At 40.7% G+C, this 21,191-nt stretch overlaps 1 protein-coding gene across 1 annotated transcript in view; it reads left to right on the top strand.

Moving 5' to 3' along the window:
• The window catches only part of COL22A1 (collagen type XXII alpha 1 chain), a 229,564-nt gene that overhangs the window by 173,304 nt on the left and 35,069 nt on the right, over positions 1 to 21,191 (top strand). The window contains exons 33-43 of the mRNA XM_054060475.1: positions 1,054 to 1,086; positions 4,797 to 4,850; positions 5,366 to 5,419; positions 6,529 to 6,582; positions 8,483 to 8,536; positions 10,074 to 10,127; positions 11,023 to 11,127; positions 11,649 to 11,693; positions 13,757 to 13,834; positions 17,854 to 17,889; positions 18,808 to 18,861. Of these exons, the coding sequence (XP_053916450.1) occupies positions 1,054 to 1,086; positions 4,797 to 4,850; positions 5,366 to 5,419; positions 6,529 to 6,582; positions 8,483 to 8,536; positions 10,074 to 10,127; positions 11,023 to 11,127; positions 11,649 to 11,693; positions 13,757 to 13,834; positions 17,854 to 17,889; positions 18,808 to 18,861 (621 nt within the window). The remainder of the gene's footprint in view (positions 1 to 1,053; positions 1,087 to 4,796; positions 4,851 to 5,365; positions 5,420 to 6,528; positions 6,583 to 8,482; positions 8,537 to 10,073; positions 10,128 to 11,022; positions 11,128 to 11,648; positions 11,694 to 13,756; positions 13,835 to 17,853; positions 17,890 to 18,807; positions 18,862 to 21,191) is intronic.

Below are 21,191 nucleotides of genomic sequence, written 5' to 3' on the forward strand. Positions count from 1 at the left end.
GCAGCTTGGAGTAAGGACTTTCTTTTTGGAGTAAGGACTAAGAAAGGGCATGTCATTGCAACAGGAGGGTTTATCCCAGTCACAGATCCTCCAAAACCCAGCAGATATACACTTGTCAGCTTTGTTCGCCACAGCTGGTTACAGCTGCCACATTCACAGATCACAGAGAGAATTTAAATCAAGGTCTGTTGGCAAAAATCAAGTGTCTAAAGACCTCTGTGTAGCAACGGAGGAGATGTTATAATTTATTCCTTGCCCTTACTGGGCTTCTTTAGTCTGTGCCAAAGGGTGCATCATGGTGTTGTGCAGGAAGACACCGTATCACACAAGAATAACCCAGTTACAACACCAAGGATAAATCTGTCTTAGTAAAGGTGGAGAAGGCAGTTTACAAACACAGTAAAACGTGCTAAATATAGAGAAGATATGCCTGACTGCTCAAACTTCCTGTGTTTGTAAGGAGAAATAATTTATGCTTCAGCTGTAAAAGTGGGCGATGACTTCAATATCCTTGTTTCATCAAGGACTTAATCTTTCTCCGTAATTTTATCAGTTTGGATAAAAGATACTGCCTCTCTCTTCAAAACTTTATTCTTTTTTTGTGGCTAGTCCTTCGGGATGACTGTGTATGTAATGCCTCAGACAATCATGTTGAGACATATAACTTGTACATGGTACAAAGCAGAGAGAGGACTCACAAAGCTCCACCACGGAGTCAGGAAAATTAACAATACTGAAAGTGGCTCCAGGCAGAATGTTGAGCTCTAGATTGCAAATGGTAAACTTGTTAACAAGGATAAAGATGGTTTGCTTTTTCATAGCAGTGGGACATACAAGATGTTTTTGAGTTTGTGTTCATATTTCAAATAATCTAGGAAAAGTCTGATGTTTGTGGGCTTTTTTCCAAACAGCCAGATGTTAAATGAGTTGCTCATGTATAAACCTACTGATGGATATATGGAACATGTAATTCATAGTGACAAGGAGAACACCTAAGTTATTGCATTTCAAGGAAAATAAGAAATGCTTTTAACACTTTGGTTTCTCTTCCAGACAGCCTTCTTCACCCCACACCCTAGGATTCCTGTAAGTAACAAGTCTGTTAAACATAGCCTGTGGCTTATTGTCTTTTCTATCTAATAGTCACAAAGCGCCTTAGTGCTTTCCATGTTATTTAAATGCTTTCAGTAAAGAGTTCAGCTTGAGTCTGGTTCTGGACAACTTCACTATTGCAACCAGCCATGATGAGAAGACCACAGCTCCACAGCTGTCCTGGTAACAGCAGCATCCAACCCAGCAGTGGCTGGGACATAGCTTTATGTTGTGTAAGCCTTTTAAATGAAGTTCAAAATGAAGTTTGATTTCCCGTTTGCAACATATAGTGGGAAATATCTGCCATTACATAGGATCATACCATTGGTATTCATATAAGCTTGTTAAGGATTAAAAGGATTTTAACATATATGAATGGCAAAGGAAGGCTGTAAGAGTGCCATTAAAAAAAAAAAATTAACAAGTGTGTATGCCAGGTTCTTCAGAGGCTGAGGAAAGAAATAGGAAAGTGAGGTAGTACTGAAAATAGAGACAAGTTTTCATTTGTTCATGTTTCCCCTTGGCTTATAGTTTGCTAATATGCAAGTACAATAACATATTACATGGTCTTGGGAGTGCTACAGTCACAGGAGTTACCTCTTTTGCTTTGAGCACATTAGTCTTGTAAATAAGCTGCAAGACAGTAAAGAATAAAAGGCTTGGAGGGTGTCAGCAGGTCAGGTCACTGATATTTCTCCGTGTACAATATGAAGGTGATGATAAAAATCTGGTTGGATGGCTGGGCCCTAAGAGTTGTGGTGAATGGAGTTAAATGCAGTTGGTGGCCCGTCACAAGTTGGTAGCCTCTGGTGTTCCCCAGGGCTCTGTGTGGGGGCCAGTTCTGTTTAATATCTTTATCAACTATCTGGGTGAGGGGATCAAGTGCAGCCTCAGTAAGTTTGCAGCAAACACCAAATTGGTCTGGAATGTCGATCTGCTTGGGGGAAGGAAGGGTCTACAGAGGGATCGGGATAGGCTGGAACAATGAGCTGAGGCCATCTGCATAGGGTTCAACAAGGCTGAGTGATAGGCTCTGCTGCAGCTGGGTCACGACAATGCCATGCAACACTACAGGGCTGGGGAAGAGTTACTGGAAAGCTGCCTGGTGGAGAAGGACCTGGGGGTATTGTTTGACTGCCAGCTGAAAATAACCCATCAGCGTGTCCAGGTGGCCAAGAATGCTCACAGCACCTGGGCTTGCATCAGAAATAGAGTGGCTAACAGGAGTAAGGAAATTATTGTCCACCTATACTCAGCATTGGTGAGGGCACACCTTGAATTCTCTGTTCAGTTTTGGGCCTCTCATTAGACAAAATACATTGAGGTGCTGGAGCACCTAAGTAATCTCTGTCCAAATCAGTCTGAGTTCCCATTTATCTACCACTACATTTCTGTTGTGTTTTTTGGATGCAACCTGTTCCGTGGGCTCTGCAGAACCTCCCTGATGCAGCAGGGCAGTGTGTGTATGGAGGAGAGTCATTTTTTTACATAGGGTGCAGGGAATTTTTTAATGTTTATTTACGCTAGTCAGTTAAAATCGGTAAATATTTCTTAGAAATGGGAGTGCATGAGAACCAAAGCAGTTGTCATGTGTGATGGCTGAAAAGAGGCAAAAGCAGCAAACCAGGAGACAGCTCCTCAGTCTACCTTTTTCTTCCCACTGCAGCTGGGCATAGCTGAGCCCCCACTACATTTTCTGTCCTTTAAGTGGCACAGAAGTGACTAATGCGGAGACTACAGGAAGACACTGCTGAGAGCAGGTCAAGGAAGATGTAAGCACTGATCTGGCTCAGGCTGGTAGCAGCTGTTGGCTGTCACCACATTATTTCTGTTCATTGAGCTGTAGAAAGAAGTGGGTGGCAGTGAATTAAGTCCAGTTGCTGGGGGCAGAGGTCTCTACCACGTGCAGCACTAGCAGAGAGTAGCAGCCTTGGCAGACAGTCATGGGTTTGGCAAATTTGGAGGGAAGCACAAGCAGATTTGTTGGCAGGTTGAGTTAAGAAATGCTGCCTCTACCCATGTTTGTGGCTGCACAGAGTGTGAATTTTCAGGTTGTCCTATACAGGGACAGGACTTAGACTCAATCCTTGTTGGGTCCCTTCCAAATCAGGACATCTTATGATTCTATGATTAGACTGGAATTTGCTGATTTTGCATTAATGTGGAAATTAAGTATCAAGGAAAAAGTGAGATAAAGGAGAATATTAAAAAAAAAATAAAAATCTTCCTCTCTTTATCTATTGAGTTACTTCTTCCCTTTGCAGTCTTGTTTTTCCTGGTAAAATATGCCCTTACTCCCACTTAGTAACACCATTCCTGCCCACAAATTAGTTCCTGTATGCTTCCTCTTTGTTGTGCTGCTTTCTCAAAAGCGTTTCAGGGCTTGAAATGCCATTGCAAAACAACTTCCAGACAAAAACATACAGGTTTGTTGCATAGTACCCTTTGCCTGAACCACTTTAGGAGGTCCTGTTACCTTTCTGAAGGCCACTAGATGGCATAAGGGACTGCCTGATTAAAAATTAATCTAACGGGATGCTACTTGGAGATTAAAATTCCTCCTGTTATTTGTCACAGATGATACTATTTATTCATAATGCATTATAAATACAGACATAAGTAATATTTATGCAGTTACATTTATTTTGTCTATTATAGAATCATTTGCAAATGGACTTTGAATTCCCAGGTGTTGCAGAAATGATTGGCAAATAGCTGATGCAAATAAAATTCAAGCTGATTTGTCTTGCATTCTGCATTTTGACTGATCACTAGTCCTCCTGTATGTGTAGCTTAAATCACTGACGTTCTTACTTTTCCTTGATTGCATAATTGAAACACTTTGTATGATAATGAATAAGTAATGACTACTGTTGCTTGAATACATATGTTCATATAAATATACAAATGTGTGTATTCGTGTAATGCTTGTTTATTCCAGCTAGTTCCATGATTGTGTGCTGTTTCTTTTCAATTTATAAAAGCAGAAATATGGACTTATTATTGTTCTAGAACTCAGAATAAAGCTGATGAACTTCTGTCTGAAAGCATCTTCAATTTACTGTAAGGAGGAAGAACAGGAATAAATTAATTCTATTATTCAATGATATTGGTGCTTAAAATAATGCACCGATGTTGCAGGAGGGAGGGGAAGTTGCATGAATGTATGGAGATGTTAACAGAACTAGAGATCCGGAAAAGCTGTGTAGTGCACATCTCAGGAAGTGCTCAAGATGAGACACTGAACACTCATCTCTTATAGGAGGAATAAGGAACTGTCTGTATGCAAGATAATTTCCCTAGCTGTAGGATGACATTAGGCCCATGGTCCTAGAGAGAGGCAGTGCAGTGGTGCTGGTTCTTTTGTTCTTGGTCCAATCATTTAACACACTGAAGCTGAATTGATCAAATTTTAGAATGGTAAATTCTTTAACTACTGTTGTGCCTGAGGAAAAACTACTCTCTCTTTTAACTGAACATTTTTGCAATTGGTGTCATAGCAGTCCTAGAAGTCTAGACAAAGGTCTCCAAATACTAGTGTGTGATATGGTAGTTTTGATTCATTGGCCTCAAGTCCTTTGAGGAGGGTACTCTGTGTCAGAAATTTATAACCGCTTGAAACAACAAGTCCAAACAGGACTAGTGTGACTTCCAGACGTGGAAAACGTTTTTATTTCTCTCTTTATCTTATTGTTTTATATCAGGGTGAACCTGGACAAAAAGGGGAGAAAGGAGATCAAGGAATCCGCGGTGAACCTGTAAGAAGATTCAAGTGTTTCTTCAGTTGGTTTAGCAAGGAGGGGACATGGGACCTGCTTGTTTGTGAGGAAGTGTGGGGGACATACTCCTTCCATAGTTGGGATGCCTCTCTGATCAGAATCGGCCACAGTGGTTCTTGGCTTTTTACTGACTGTACAGAAAGCTGGATGACTACATGAAATGAAGCACATAATTTATAGTTCTGGCCCTTTATGGCTGAGAAGAGGACTGGGGTTTGCTAGGCAGAGCTTGGCTGACAGTAAGGTTGTGCAGGATTTATTAAGGGCTTTTGAAGTGACATGGCCCAGCGGAATTATGCTTTTGGCTACGCTATTTGTATCCTGCTCTTGCTCTGGATGGAGCCCTCAAGAGAGGCAATCCTGTGCAGTCACAAGCATTGTAAAAAAACACCCTTTCTTCTCTCATTGGGAAGAAGGAGGAATACATCCTTTTGCTCAGGAGATGAAATGAGAAGTTTGCTTCAGCTCCTCCACATCTCTCTCTGTGTTTGCAGGGATTACCAGGGGTCCCAGGTGAACAGGGTGTCCCAGGACCTGCAGGACTACAGGTAAGAGGGCCCAGCCTTAAAAAAAGTCTTTGACGCGACCAGAGAGGGATGCTTTCAAGGTCTATATCACTGTAAATAATTCATCCCCTCTACACCAATGGCCCATTTCTCATTGTAAGTTCAGGGACTTCTGCAGAGGTATTTATTTATGCTGGACATCAGGACAACATGAGGAGAATCAAAGCAGAAATATGGTGTCTTTGTAGTATGATCAGTATTGTCTGGGAGAATCATTCTGACTTCAGAAGCCTTCAAGATGGCATCTTGTATTGAAGCTACTGAACTACAAGTCTCACAAATAAGTTACATTGGTAAAATATTGCAGAGCATTCAAATTCAGCCACGTCCCATTTCCTCCAAGTGTACTATGGCTTATGTAAAATGGTTTTATACTATCAGTTATCATCTAAAAATGTCTTGGCTCACGCATATTATTTCCAGGTATGACCAAAGTACGTTTTCATGTCAGCATGGGAAACTGTTTGCTCTGCCATCGTCTATGCTGTGCCCAAGCCATATAGTCAGCTAATACTTGATCAACAGCTTAAACAGGTTAACAGTAGTCTTAGCATTATGAAAAAAATGTAAGTAATATCATGCAACTTTTAAACTGCTAAATAGGAGACTTTTCAGTGAGTAGACTCTTTGCTACAACAATCTTTAAAGAAGAATTACGTGGCATGCAGGACTGGGACCCTCTGTGCTACGATCTGCTTTGACCACTTCTAAGTTACTGTTGTTTGTATTCGAGAACTGCATGCATAAATTTCTCTGTACAATGAGTCGATTAGAGTTGAGCTGGAAATGAAGTAGCTGGTAGGCCTGAGGGTAGGTGGTTGTGTGCAAGTTTCAGCATCCTGTGCTGAGAAAGAGCTTCTGAACTGATCAGTCATTAGTAATTCTACTTGTGTCTCAGGGTTTTATTTTTATATTTCATTTTCTTGCTGCACAGAGAACTGGAAGCCATTTCCTCAGCTGTTAAACTCCTCTGTGAATTGATTAATGAAAACCATTGCCTAGTGCACATTCAGGCATCTTGAAGTCTTTTTTTCTGGCAGGCAGCCCTGTCGCATCTCTAATCAACTGCTCTCTCTCTTCTTTCTGCGTAGGGCACAAAGGGGCAGAAAGGAGCCCAAGGTGAAGCTGGAGCCCCTGGACAGACTGTGAGTAATTGTTTCCCTTGCAGCATGTTTCCTAGACAGTAACACACGTGGAGGGACTCTGAAGTCAATGCCTTGCAGATCTGCTGTCCCAGGCTGCTTGGGCACAGGACACATCCTAAGCTGCAGCTGGAAGAGTCACTGCTTGTGGGTAAACAGTCACAGCTGCACCAAACAGATCAACACCACAGTCATCCCAGTAATAAATTTTGCATCTTTTATTGGCAAAATCTCTCTTTCTCTAACAAAATGCCCTCTTTTCTGGGTGAGGTGCCAGCCAAGCTTATTATGCACTCTGATATCAGCCAAGCTGAGGCAGCTATACAGGCTCATCACCAGAGAAATAATCATATACCTTTTTTTGAGGCGTGTTGCAGGGATTGCTGCTATTGTTTGACTGTGTGCTAAAGGACAGGAAAGGATTCAAGTCCCTTTTTATTATTGTGAGAGCATATAAGCCCTTTGCAGCTGAACAAAAGGACACATGCGTTCTTTGCAAGCAGAGAAGGAAGATAGAACTATTTGAAATAACAACTGAAAAAAAGGATGTTTGTGTCTGGGAGAAGGAAGGAATAAAAAATCTAAATTAAGCATCCTCGAACACTGACATTTCTTCTTCCACCTTTACGTTTGTGGTTTTCCTTCTTAGGCTTGTGCTTAGACATTGTGCTTTGACTCTAAACTCCAAACTGCTTGTCCTCAGGTCTATTTCACTCTTGGTTGAAAGATTCTTAGTCTTTCCAGGGAGTTAAAAAAAAAGACAAAAACCTGTCCCCCTTCCAGCAAATCTATTAATTAATTTTATTCCGTTTTATTGCCTGGTGCCTTTGAGAGTGTTAATTATATGGAAATGCAGGTATATGCAGGCATGATTCTTTTATTGCCATCCTTTCATAGACAGCCACTGCTGCAAACATTTCTTTTGGCTTGTGGATCAGAGGCTGTAAATAACACAGAAATGAGGAAACCTTTAATTCTCTTTTAGTGAGCCAAAGGCAACAGATAGACATTTACTTTATACAGAGCTGTTCTGTGGAAGAGTTTCATCACCCACCAACTATTAGTATCGTCCTTCTGGAAGATATAACTTCCCAGCCCTTCCAGTATAAGGAGTTTCTCTGTACTCTTCTCCAAGTCAGGTAGATTGTTTCAGTCTGCTGATGTGGATATTTTCAGATAGTCTCTCTGGTTTAGCCCTGAATTGGTTAGACATGGTAATAGAAATAATTTTCCTTGCAAAGCCGTGATGACAGGTGACTACAGAGGGACAAACTTCAACCTGATATGGTCGACTACAAAGAAAAATGTCTAAATGTAGCCCGATAACCCCAAACTTGCATCTCTATGGGGACATAAATTCCCCAAAATACGTCCTCTCATATTGCCCATGCATTTTTTTTTTTGACATATGTGGGCTTTCCCACACTAAAAAGATTTCATTTGCAGACAGAAAAAACCTGCAATTCAGAACTGTAACACTCTGAATGGTTTGTACTGTTCATCTATTTAGTGCAAATGAATGTTTTCAGGTTTTTTTCCCTGGAGTAGAGAAAGGTAGAATTGTCAACAAAGCATATTTTCTTGACCTAGTTTTTTATTTTAATGATAAATCAACATACTTTCCTCTGTTCTTTTGATGTGTTTCAGGTCCAGACTTTTCTTCCTATATCTCAGCTAGATATAGGATTTATTTTGATGAAAGTTTATTTTAAGCTCTCAAAGAAAGTCTTCATCCATTTTGTATTGTTTCATGCTTCTTTTGTACTGCAAAGTATTTCACAAAAACGCTATTTTTTGCTTACCTTGTCTGACAGGAACTCCAATGTCAATTGGAACATCTTGTTCCTATGGTGGCATAAGTTGTGAATTACATATGCAAACACACTTCGTATTCTTAAAACAGGGTGTGACTGGACCAGCAGGGCCCCCTGGTCCAAGAGGCTTGCCAGGAAATGTGGTATGTATACAACAGTGTATTTGTTTTCCCATCTGTGCCCTGATTTCTTTATTTAATATGTTTAGTCTTCCCTTCCGCAGTGTTTACTATCAGGTTCAAAAGATTGTGTTTCATTATACCTTTTTGTGGTTGAATTGGAAGACCTGTAGGCACCTGGAATGTTGTATCCGTGAACCATATTCTTATATTCACTTGTAAGAAGCTCCATGGAGCCGCTTCATTCTTCACCCAAATTATCAAAAGCCATTTTTGCTGATAGCTCTTCAAGACAAAAATTGCAGTTTATTGTCTCTCCAGTTTTGTTTCCTTTGCCTCCTTTTCAGTTGTCTTTTCCTTTTGAAAACACGACTTCTTGATATAAAAATTGCATGGTAAACTCCTATTTTTATTATGAAAGCATGTAAGTATTTTATCCAACTATCAGAACTTTGAAATCAATACAATGTCTTCATTATCTAGGTAGATGTTCATCACATCAATTGTACACGATAGAGCTTTTCACATTTGCTCCCTACCCCACTGTTGCAATTTTCTTTCTGTTGCCCAGGTTTTAGTTGAGTTTACACCAGAGTAAGTGAAAAATAGCAGTTAGACCCCATGTTATAATGTATTCAGACACAGTGTTTTAGCATAGAGAGTTCTTTAAGGCAAAGTTTTTTACCTGGACAGTCCAAGAAATCTTAAATTGCCTTTCTACTAATTTTTAAAGTACATTTTATTAATCTAGTGATTCAATGTCAAACCTAAAGATATTGGAAATTAAAACCTTTTCTGATTTCACGTTCCTTTAAACAAACTTCTATAGTCCTAATACCAATATATTTCCTATAAAAACTAATATAATTGCAAATAATTTTTACTCATGCTAAAAGGAAAAGAATTATTGCACCCATCCTGTGAGGAGGTCAGTCCAATCTTACCAGTGCCAAGACATCATTTCACGTCTTGACATGGAGTACCACTCTGTAATGTGTTTTGGTGAGTTAGGAAGCAACGGTATTTAATATGGAGCTCTAAATCATCTGTGTTTTGACAAGTAATGCTTTGAGATCTGCCAAGACATGAAAAGGACTGAAAACTCAGATAGAGTGAGAAATGAACATAGCTGTGTTTTCCAATGTATAGCTTTTGAGGTCACTAGCTATGAAAATTAATGTTGTGAGACTAAAGACTATTCTGACACAAAGGTAGTGATTGGGGAGGAATGTTGTTGGTAGGGGATTAGGAACTGCTGAAGATTTCACAGAATCAAAAAAGTAGTTATTGATAGAAAGAGAATGCGCAAATCTGGGATTAGCTCAATTTCTGCTTTTGCTGTTCAGCTCTTTTTTTATATTGGAAAAGCCCCTTTTTAAGCACTTGGTACACAGCTCTTCTGTGGTGTTCTCTGGATTATGAGTTGCCTGTACTGGGAAATGTGAAACTGATGCTAATCCTTGAGATAGATTGCACTGAAACCACAGGTCTATCCATTTGCTTTAGGATCAAATACTACCTAAAAAGGAATTTTTAAGCTTTAAAGTTCTTTTCTTTACAGGGTGTACCTGGAGACCCTGGGCGACCTGGAAAGGAGGGAGAAAAGGGAGAAAAGGTGAGCTTGTTCTTTCATGGATTTTTTCCTTTTGTTCTTGGGCACTTCGAGTAATCTGGGACAGAAGCAGTTTGAACTGGGAGATGATTTCATAGGTTCATAGCTGGTTAATACACATGGGCTCATTAGATCATCTTGTCTGACCTCCTTTACACATGCTGTAAGGTTTTCACCCTGTTGAGCTTTATAATTTACTTAATAAAACCACTGAGATACAACCAGATACAGTGAAGTCACTGCTACATGTTTGTGGAATGATGATTTTCTGCTGTCCTCACACCCTGATAGGAGTGGGGATTTGGTGCTTTAAGTACCTGCTGTTCACCACTGTAAATCTAAAGGTGAAAGAAAAACTGGCATTTTCGTGGTTTGGAGACCAAGATTTCTTCTTTCCTGATAAGCTGTTGTAATTGGACCATTAGTTTAGCTTTCCAGTGCATCCTTGCTTACCTTTTGCCTGCCTTGCCTAACTGTTACATCCCGTTTCATAACTAGGCAGTGAGTTCATTGAGATCAGATTTTTGTAAGTTGCTCATATGTTGCACAGTGCCCAGTATGGTGGAGTATTGATCTCTGTTTTACTGGAGTAGCCCAATTAGTCAATTCATCTTCCGTATTGCTGAGATCTACCTCAGGGTTGTGCCTGGATCAAGGACTCTCTCGTATAGCTGATTCCTAAAACATATTGAACTGTTGTTTTCCTTAAGGAATATTGCAAACACCTTGAAATTATGGAAGGAAAATGTTTCCCTTTGAAGAAGTTTCCTATGATACCAAAAGAAACTCATATAAGAAGGCTAGAAAAAACCACATATCTTTCAGTCCCAATGAAAGATCTGAGACAGAAATGGTCTTTAAAATGTGGCTAAGAGCGTCACTGGATTGTCTTTTACAGGGTGAACCTGGAAAAGAAGGAAAAGTGGGTTTGCCTGGGCCAGCTGGTGAGCCAGGGCCTTCTGGAGAGCCTGGTTTGCCTGGTAAGGGTAAAGATGGAGAACCGGTAAGTACTGCTGGCAAGCTCCGTGGTTGAGGAGTTCAATGTGAGATAGATGAGCATGACTTCTGCAGAAGAATGGTGGATTTTTGGTAGAGTTAGGGGGCATTGTCACAACTGCTCGTGTGCTATATACTGAATAAATGAAAGGCCTTGTTGTGCAAAAGGTTACTGATAACCGTGTTGCATCCAAAAAAGGCAGAGAGAACCGAAGTTGGATTTCCGAACATTAAAGCCCTTTCAGTGTGTCATGGTGGCCATTGAAAATGGGAACCTCAAAAGGAGTAACTGCTGTCCTTGTGACCAGTACAAAAATGCTTAGCTATATGGATGTTCCCTAAAAGCATTTAATTCTAGCCAAATTAGCATATTGTTTAATTCCATTACATGTTATCAGTAAAAGAAGACTTTTAAATGTTCTCTTCAACCCAAACTATTCTAAGGAGCGGGGTGGTGGGGATGCTTGCATTCTTGACTGTCTCTTTGGCTGCATGGTGACTCTTCTGGTTTTGGCTCTTTCACTTTAGGGGCAAAGAGGCCCACCAGGCTTGCCAGGGCCCTTTGGACATAAGGTGAGCATGGGCTTTATAGTGAATTGCTTCTCTCCACTGCTGGAACTGTAGAAAAAGTTACGGTGAAAACATGGTCTGCTTTTCACTGGAAACTAGAATTTGAGGAGCTTTCATTCAAAACTACACTTTTAGCCCTTAAAGAGGTCCTTTTCTTTATTATTCCAATATGTCTGTAGATGTAAATATTAAGATATGAATTAGCTATGTTCATTTTCAATGTTTAAAATTTCTTCAATCCTTCGATTATTATGTGAATTCAACACAAACTAAGGAAACTGTGTCTGAGGTCCTTTAATCTCTAAAGCAAGAGAGATCGCATGTAAGCCCCTCAAAGATCAGTCCTCTATAGCACTAGTTTCCTTTACCTCTCTCAAGAAGAACATGAATTATTTTTCCAGTGGGACAAGATAGTCCTAGTTTGCCTTCCTATTTTGTAGTTAAGACTAAGACTAGCTAGTTGTTCAGCTAATTTCAGCTGAAAATAATGTTACAAGTACACAACAAATAGAAAGCAGAATAAAACAGAAAAAAATATTTGCTTCTGAGAGCATCTGGATTGTGCTTGAATCTTCAACCAGATATGTTAGACATTTTCTTCTCTGAAATGACTGTCCTGATCTGAGTTGGAAGAAGAATAAGATGTTGAAACATGATAGAAGTAGGGATATACCAGTATGAGACTAGATACATCTAGGTCCTGTATTTTTTAAATAACCAAATTGCTATGAAGTATTTTCTTTTAATTTTGCTGCATTTCCTGTAAATGCATGGTGCTCTGTTGTATATTTCTTTGACAGTTCAGAACACATACAATAATAGACTGAGAATTAATATAAAAGTCAGAAAAAAAAACACTGAAAGAAATCTCATGAAATATTCTATTCAATATCAACATGAGGTGGTAAGAATCTTAATTGTGTATGGGAAAATACTCTTGAACTCTTTGTAATGAAATTATGATCTTGAATAAAATAGCAGATAAGGGATCTGCCAAAATATTTGAACTAATCAGAATGCATTTTCTCTCATTGTCCTTGCAGTATTGTTTCGTTGTATATAAGAGTAGTTTAAAAAGAAAGAAAGAAAATGGAAAAAGTTAGGAGACACTGCAGACAGAATTCTGGGTGGGCAGGATCTATGGGTAATAATTTCTCTATCATGCTTCTATATTGCTGGAAATAGTGTAATAATAAATAACAAATAAGATTAATTGTTATAAGTCTACTGCCAGTGTGAGACCATATCTCACAACTTTAATACAATCCATAAAATCTTATATGATTTCTCCCTATAACAAAAGAATAGACATTAAGTTTAAGTGTTGCAGCTGAATTCTTTCTTAACCCTCTGTCTACAATGTCCATTAAACAGTGTCAAGTAGTTTTCTGTGCTCTGCAAGTTTTACTATTGAAAATCCTGTATTTTAGAAGGGAGGACTCTCCTTTTGTATTATAGTCCTTCAGAGAGAGTGGTAGACCTGTTGAATTATTTTTTTTTACAAAAAAATTATACATACACGTCTGTGAGGAGGCCCGCATTGGTAAAGGAAAGGAGAACATTAAGATGTAGTCAAACATCCCAGTTTTTTTATTCCCCAGATAAACAGTCTGTATTTACCAGTGTTTGTAGGTTAGCCATCTACCATAGAAACACAGACAAAGAAAAGCGCATTATGGTGCTTAGCATTTTCCCAAGCCAAGGAGAGTGCCTGGTACCCTGCAGGCAATTGCAAATGCTGGAAATTGGATGCTACGCTCTAAAATGAATTAAAATACTTGTAGAGGCTGTATTCCCACTCAGTTATGTGATGTGGCACACATTGATATTATGTGAGTGCTCACAGAGGTGGACTGGCATTCATGTGAAGGAAGGGAGCAGTTTTCTTGGCATAATGTGATAGTAACTGTGCCATATCCCTGTGCTGCCACAACCTGATAGCATTCCTCTGTGGGCAGTAGCAGGTCAGGATCTATCAGTGTTATGTTCTGTTGTAAAACCTGATTGCATTTCAGCACATTTTCTCGACTATGCAGAAAGCTTTCAATTTCTTCCTTTTGTTTCAGGGGGAAAGGGGAGCTCCTGGCCTCCCTGGTCAGCCAGGAGACAGAGGTGTGCCAGGAATTGGGCTGGCTGGACCTCCTGTAAGTAGCAGGTCTTACTGCAAGCTATAACAAGGCAAAAACTTACCCTTCACCGTCTGAGGAATGTGTTGCCTGTGCTCAGCTGTGCCAAGAGCCTGTGAGGCATTTTACCTTCTGAAAATGCAAACCGCCAACTAGTCCAGAGCCTGCCATTCATGGCTCAGGTTTCTACACCTCTGTTGCCAGGGCTTGTGACACATTCCATTTCAGTTGAAAGGCAAAGAAGTGCTATAGGAGTGGTTGATACCACTGCCTCTTACTCCTAGCTTTTCTGCATCATCCTGACACATTGTGGATGTGAGTTGACGTCTGCGCTGAGCCAGCAGGTCTGGTCTACTGGAAAGAAGTAACCCTGCTGTCTCCCTGTTAGATGGGATGAGTGTGACGCATGCCCACATCAGTGACAGTGTCAGCACTCTGACAGGGAAATACAAAATCAGATTGGTTTAATTGCTTTGTTCTAAGAGAGCCATCACCCCTATAGTTTCCCACTAATATTTAGCTGGGCCTCATCCAACTCTGCCCTCACCTCCTACTTCAATAGGTCATGAGATGTATCTGGGAGTCTCCTCTGGAAAGTTTGGATTTTCATATTGCTGGGGTCTGATCATTCCAGTACTTGTCCTGTACAATTCCTCTTGAGATAAGGGAGACTTCAGGGATTTGTGTGCTCTGACTATAGCCCTGCTCAGAGAGCTCTATGCACTGAAATTGCAAGTGAAATATGTTTAGGTGGAAGCAAACTTTATCTCTAGCAGCAATTGCTAGAGGACATTTGAAACCTTGCATTCTTTTATACCACCTTGTACTGTAACCATGCCCATAATACTGTACCAGTCACAGTCAATGTTTCCATGCTCAGGTTATCTAGATATAAGTTTCCCTATTAGGACAGGAAATTACCTTGAAATGGTAAGTTATATTGCTGTGTAATACTGATGGACAAATCTGGCTTTCTGAGGTGTAGTTTGACTTAATATTTGCTTTTACTGAATAATATATTCAAATACAGTGCAAAGACTTTGGAATTTGAAGAACACTGTGTAACCTTGAATCCACCAGGCTTTCACAAAGAATAAGTCCCACAGAAAAAAATAGAATAAAGTCAGTGGAGCTGCTTCAGTGCATATTGCACACTGAATTAAAGGTGTCAGCCTATACTCTTTTTAGCAAAGTGACAAAATTGTGTGTATAATGCTTTCAGTTTCAGATCTGAGAGCCAGCAACTCTTTTTAATTGGAATCCTCACCCTGTTTCCTCTGTACCCTTAACCTCTCTTGGGCTTTGCTCCCCGTGTAAAAAGTATATATAGATGAGATTTTTTTCACTTTATCTGCTAAAATATTGAATTCCTATTTACATAACACTGAGCCATAAGCTGTGTATTAGCAGACTGTGTTCTTCCCAAATGAACCGTAAGCAGAAGAGGGAGAAGCTTGGAGAAACAGGGTGAATTCACATGCTTATGCTGGATTTCCCTAATGGATGCATGTGCTTGCCTAAGTAGAAAGGTTTTGCTCTTGCTCTGCCTTGCCATGTTCATATTTCTATGGGTTCAGAATTTAACCTTTACTTAAGTAGAGCATTAAGATGTCTTGCATGGAGGACTGTATGAGGATTAGTGAATTAGTGTGCCTGAAATAGAAACCAAAGGGAAAGGAGTCATAGTGTGAGCCAATTTATTCAAACACAGCCCCAGAGATGCAAGGTCAAGCTTTGTTTTGGGTGTTTTTGGAATATCATCTTGACTCATCCGTGGTGGATATGGGCACTTCATCACTTCTATGGTCTTCCTATAGAAGTGAATACCTTCTGGTGGCTCGCCCTACTCAGCTGCAACTTTTTAAGTTGTATCCCCAAATGAACAGCATATGGAAGCCCACTGGACTCTCTGCTTTGACCTCCTTTTAAAAGCATACAGGCCTCACGGGATGCTCTTCCTTGTGTTAGAGGTAGCTGAATACAGTGGTCTTCAGGACCTGGGGAAATTGTCCTGTCCTAGCCCACTAGATGTAAAGGTGCTGTGGTTCTGTGTCTCCAGGTCGAGCCAGCAGCAAGGCTGAACATGTATTACCAACAGGCATTTGCATATGCAATGCACATGTATACATGCATGTGGCCACGCAGACCAATGCAGGGAACAATGTCTCTATCAATGCTCAGATAAACCTAAACAGCACTCTCAGAATCATAGAATCATTGGGTTGGAAAAGACCTTTGAGATCATCAACTCCAGCCATACCTGTCCACTACTAAATAATGTCCCCAAGCACCTCATCTACCTGCCTTTTAAGCATCTCCAAGGGATGGTGACATGAACAAGAGGTTCTCAATCCTACTTCTCCTCTCTGGCTGATGAGGTTTGAAGGCCATTTTTGGAATATATGCATGAAATATGGATCTTTCCAGCAGCTGATCTTGGGCATCCACACTGCCTAGTACCTAGACGTCTGCGCTCCGGTGTCCTCTTGTTGCTGGCCCCCAGACCTGGGAGCCCCCTGGTTTCACAGTCTTGCAACCCAGTTGCTGGCACCTAGACCTTTCAAACTTACCAGCTCATCTGATTTGAAGATCCCTAAGGTTCAACCACACAGGCTCAGATTCATGAGCTCACCCCTGCTGAAGAAAGTTACAAATAGGATTTAATGAGAATATAGAAAATGGGGTTATATCAGGCTGGCAGCCTATCAACAGTTAGGTTCCCCTGGGCTCAATTCTAAGGCCTATGCTCTTTAATGTTTTTTATAAATTATCTGGACACAGGAATCAAATACACATTAAGTAAGTTTGGTAATGATTTTAAACCAGGCAAAGCTGTGGGCTCCATTGAGGGTAGAGAGGCCTTACAGAGAGGTCTGGATAGACTGGATAGCTGAGAAATCACCAGCTTCATGAAATTTAACAATAGAAAATGCAGAATTCTCCACTTGGGACAGAGTAATCCTGGTTATACACACAAACTGGGGGATGAGAAGCTGCAGAGCAGCCCTGGAAGAAGAGATCTGGGTGTCTAGGTTGATGGCAAGTTGAATGAGTCAACAGTGTGCCCTGGCAGCTAAAAGGGCCAACCATATCCTGAGGTGCATTAAGCGCAAACAGCGAGCCAGTCAAGGGACGTGTTTGTCCTATTCTACTGTGCACTGATGGAACCTCATCTTGAGTACTGTGTGCAGTTTTGAGTGCCTCAGTATAAGAAGGACATCAAACTGTTAGAATGTGCCCAGAGGAAGGCAGCAAAGATGGTGAAAGGCATCAAGGGCAAGACTTACAAAGAGCGGCTGAGGTTACTTGGCGTGTTCATCCGGAAGGTGAACAAAAGATGAGGGGTGAACTCATCACAGTCTACAACTTCCTCAAGGAGGGCAGCAGAGGGGGTGGTGCTAATCTCCTCTCTCTGATGACCAGCAACAGGACATGAGGGAATGGAATGAAGCAGCATCAGGCGAAGTTCCGTTTCAACACTAGGAAAAGATTCTTCACTGAGAGGGTGGTTGCTCACTGGAACAGGCTTCCCAGAGAAATTATCATGGCACCAAATGTGTCAGAGTTCAAGGAGTACCTGGGCAAAACTCTTAGTCATATGGTATAGTTTTAAGTAGTCCTGAGAGAAGGGATTTGGACTCAGTTATCCTTATGGGTCCCTTCCAACTTGAGATACTGTATCATTCTGTGATTCTATGACCGTGCTGATGTAGTGCCAGGCTCAGTCAGACAAGCATCATGTTAGCATACAGCTGACCTTTCTAGTCCCTTTCTCTCTCCTTTTTTCTCATACTTTTTCCTCCATGATCCACTTCAGTTTCTTCCGTACTCTGCCTCTGGTGCTTCCCCTTAAACATCCTGCTGCAAGTACTGCAAAGCAACACTGTATGTGTGAGCAGCCTGTCAGACTTGCTCCTTTTCCCCACCCTTGCTTCTCCAAATTTTTTTTATCTTGGTGCTTCAGGACCCACCCTAGTCAACCAAGGGGCGGTTGTTAGTTTTAAGTGTTTTTATTACTGTGTCTTTTCTGTTTGCAGGGCCCTGTGGGACCCCCAGGAGACAAAGGGTCATTGGTACAGTATGTCTTTCTAACTACACTCAGATTTTACAGGGAGGGAACAACCACATTAATTGGTAATTTATAAAAAGGGAACAACCAAAGGTTTCACAATGGCATGTTTAATTAGTTTCTTTTTGCTCAAGGATGGTAGAGTCACAGGCTGACTGACCCTCCCAAGTGAACTGTGAAATACCAGCTACTTGTCTGCTCTATTGGATTGCGAAAAAGAGTTGATCGAGACTCTTGACATGGTGACAACTTTTCCCTACCTGTCAATACAGTCCTAGAAAAGAAAGAATGAGTCACTTGTTTAGCCCTTCATTCAGAAAGAATATTTCAAGGCACATAATTCAAGGCATATTGCTATGCCTTACAGCAAGGCCTTAGAGATTTTTTTAAAAAAATAAAATTTAAGCAGTTTTTTTCTCTAAGTCTTACAGAAAACCCTGCATTTAAGTATTCACCAAACACATCTAGCTCCTCAACATAAGGTTTTAGAAGGATGCAATCAATTGGTGTGAAAGAAATAACTATATACTGTGGTCTCAAATATACATATGATGGCATGAATTTCCAACGTGACAGCCAGTCATAGCTAGAGCACTAGCTTGACACCGAGGAACTGAATCTTCTCTTGTCTTCTATAGTCATGTATTCAGTTATATTTTCTCCCTGTTCATAAACTTGCCTCCTATAAAATGGCATTACCTTTCCAACAAAAGCGTGTGAGGCTTGACTTTACTGATGCACATGAAGTCTCTTGAGGCACAGAAATGACTGATACTGTGATAACACAATGTGAGATTTAGGGTTTTTTTTCTTAAACTCTTTCATGGTTTATTTAACCACTAGTTAATTTTTTCTCCAATAATTATTGGGTTGTGATAAATGCTGTTCATATTAGTGGGTTTGTCTGTTCTCTCCCTACCAGGGTCCCCGAGGTGTACCTGGTATCCCTGGACCACAGGGGCCTCCTGGCCAGGATGTAAGTAAAACAGGAGTGTAAATTTGACAATGCTAGAATCTAATTTCCCTAAAAATTGTGCTCATACTCAACTGCAGTCACTGAGTGTCACTGGAATGGTCCAAGGGAGATGATTTGCAAAAGTGGAGCTCTTACATGTAGGAAGTCAGGGGAAAAAACAATTACGGTAAGGAGTCATATACCAAGGAAAGTGGTGGACTTTACCACTGAACCATTTTAAAATTACTCTGGAGAAGGGTCTTGGCAGCGTACACTGGGGAATGATTGCACAGTGGAAAAGGATGACTGTTAAGCTGTCTAGGAACTTCTCAGAAGCCACTGAAATAAGTAATCTGCAATATTTCTGTGAAAACAGGGTCACAGCTGTTAAAAAGCTCTTTATGAGTTCATTTTGCTGCTGCTGCTGTGCATGAGAGATGACATTTTAACCTCTTGGGGTGTTGTCCTCACTCCTGCCATCTCAGTGGGTGAGTCATGGAGCTGAGGAATAGAGAAAAACGTGACAGACTCACAGCTTGAAAGCTGACCCCTCAGGTTGCCTGGGTTTGTCACAGTGTTAAATCAGAAAGAAGAGAGGCATTTTTCTCTGCTGGTCAGCCAGCTTTGTGATGTGGAAACCCGTCCTGGAGGAGAACCAGCAAGGGAGCTCTGAAAACTTTGAAAAGCTTGATCTTTGCATTTGTGCCTCTTGAAAGAATGCTATGGGGAAGGGTCAGTGGCCTTTTGTAACCTCTCTCCTCAGCGCTGCCTTATGTTGCTGTCATGTCTGCAATGGGCACTAGTTTTCACGAAGTTCACGACAAGCAATTTTCAACTCTAGTGTAGCTTTCCTGATGTACGTCAGCTGGCCTAAATGGTGAACTTTCCTATAGGATGGATGTCCTTTCATCTGGCAGTATTTGGAGAAGAAGGTCTACTTTTCTTCCCACCTCCTTTGCCACAAGATAAATTATTATGGCCAGGGTATTCCTCTAGGACCCATGATAATAGAGATAGTCCTTTGGTTTCATCACGCTGTGTCCCTGAGCAGCCAAGATTTGGGATTGATCGTGTCCTGCTGACTGTCCCTAGAGCTCCTCATCTCATCTCAGAAGTCTGCGATTTAAAATGTAGAGGTTTTAAGCAGGAGATAAAATAGATGAGTTTATAGTAACTATTGCGTGAGGAGAGTGCTGAAGCCAGATTTTCTTAGTCTCTTTCTGGCTGTACTCAGATCAGTGGTGACTGGTCAGCTCTTGGAGAGACAATACTACAGTTGTCACATCTTTTTTTTTCCCTGTAGAAAATTACCCAAACAGAACCAATCCTTGTGGCTCTTATAAAACACATCCTCTAATACACTGTTTTAATTGCACTCCATATGTCTTTTAGGTGTTCTCTGTATTTTGGTTGATCATCCCTTAAGAAATTCTGCTTGTGTTTCAGGAACTGTTAATGTAACTACAGGGCACATTCTAACATTTCTTGGAATAACAGCAAGGATACCTGTTTTGACAAGATCATGCATTTATAGTTTTTTGATCTCCACTTTCATTTATGACTAGTACAAAAGATTGTTTTGTTCTGCTTTTGCACTCTTGTGTATCAATGTAGTATTCCTGTATTCTTTCAAGCATGCCCAGTTTTGTACTCTGTTGTGTTTAAACAGTGTATCATCAGTTAAGAAAGCTCCAATTTGAATTGCTAATATGAACTTGCCATGCAGTTCTGAAGCATTTGGTAGTAATATCCTTAATGACTTGCCTCAATGTCTTGTGTTTTGCTGTGGATTTTGCAAGTATATTCCATGTTTTTTCTGTGACTGAATAATTCGTTTAAATCACATTTACATATGTAAGGTTATTCTCAGCTATATTTTTCCAGTTACAGACTCATCAGATGCTCTAGGAAATGTTTCTGTTACAAGTTGTTGTATCCCCTTATATTGCCCAGTCAGATTTACAGCTGTATTTGGGGAAGTGGAAGAGTCAATGCTTCTTCTGCAATAGCTTTGACCAGAATTATCTCCCATAGATGAATAGATTGGTTTTATGTTGTTGCACTATTCTAGCCTCTTTCTAGTGCCCCAAAACACGAGCCATATTTTTTGCAATAACGTTGCCCAAGGTTCAGAATTCCATACATATTTTCAGATCCCTGGAGCATCAGCACAACCCCTCTGTCTACCTGACACTACTGCCTGGATCCTGGACTCTTTTATCTAGTCCATAGGTCCCCTCCTTGGTGGCTGATCCAGCCTGATCCTCACTGCAAACACCCACAATTTCATGCTCTCATCCCTAATACGCTCTACCCTTGTTCCCTCTGTGCACACCAGCATATACACCCAC

Source organism: Cuculus canorus, chromosome 2 (genome assembly GCF_017976375.1).
Source record: "Cuculus canorus isolate bCucCan1 chromosome 2, bCucCan1.pri, whole genome shotgun sequence".
In the NCBI taxonomy this organism is placed as follows: domain Eukaryota; kingdom Metazoa; phylum Chordata; class Aves; order Cuculiformes; family Cuculidae; genus Cuculus; species Cuculus canorus.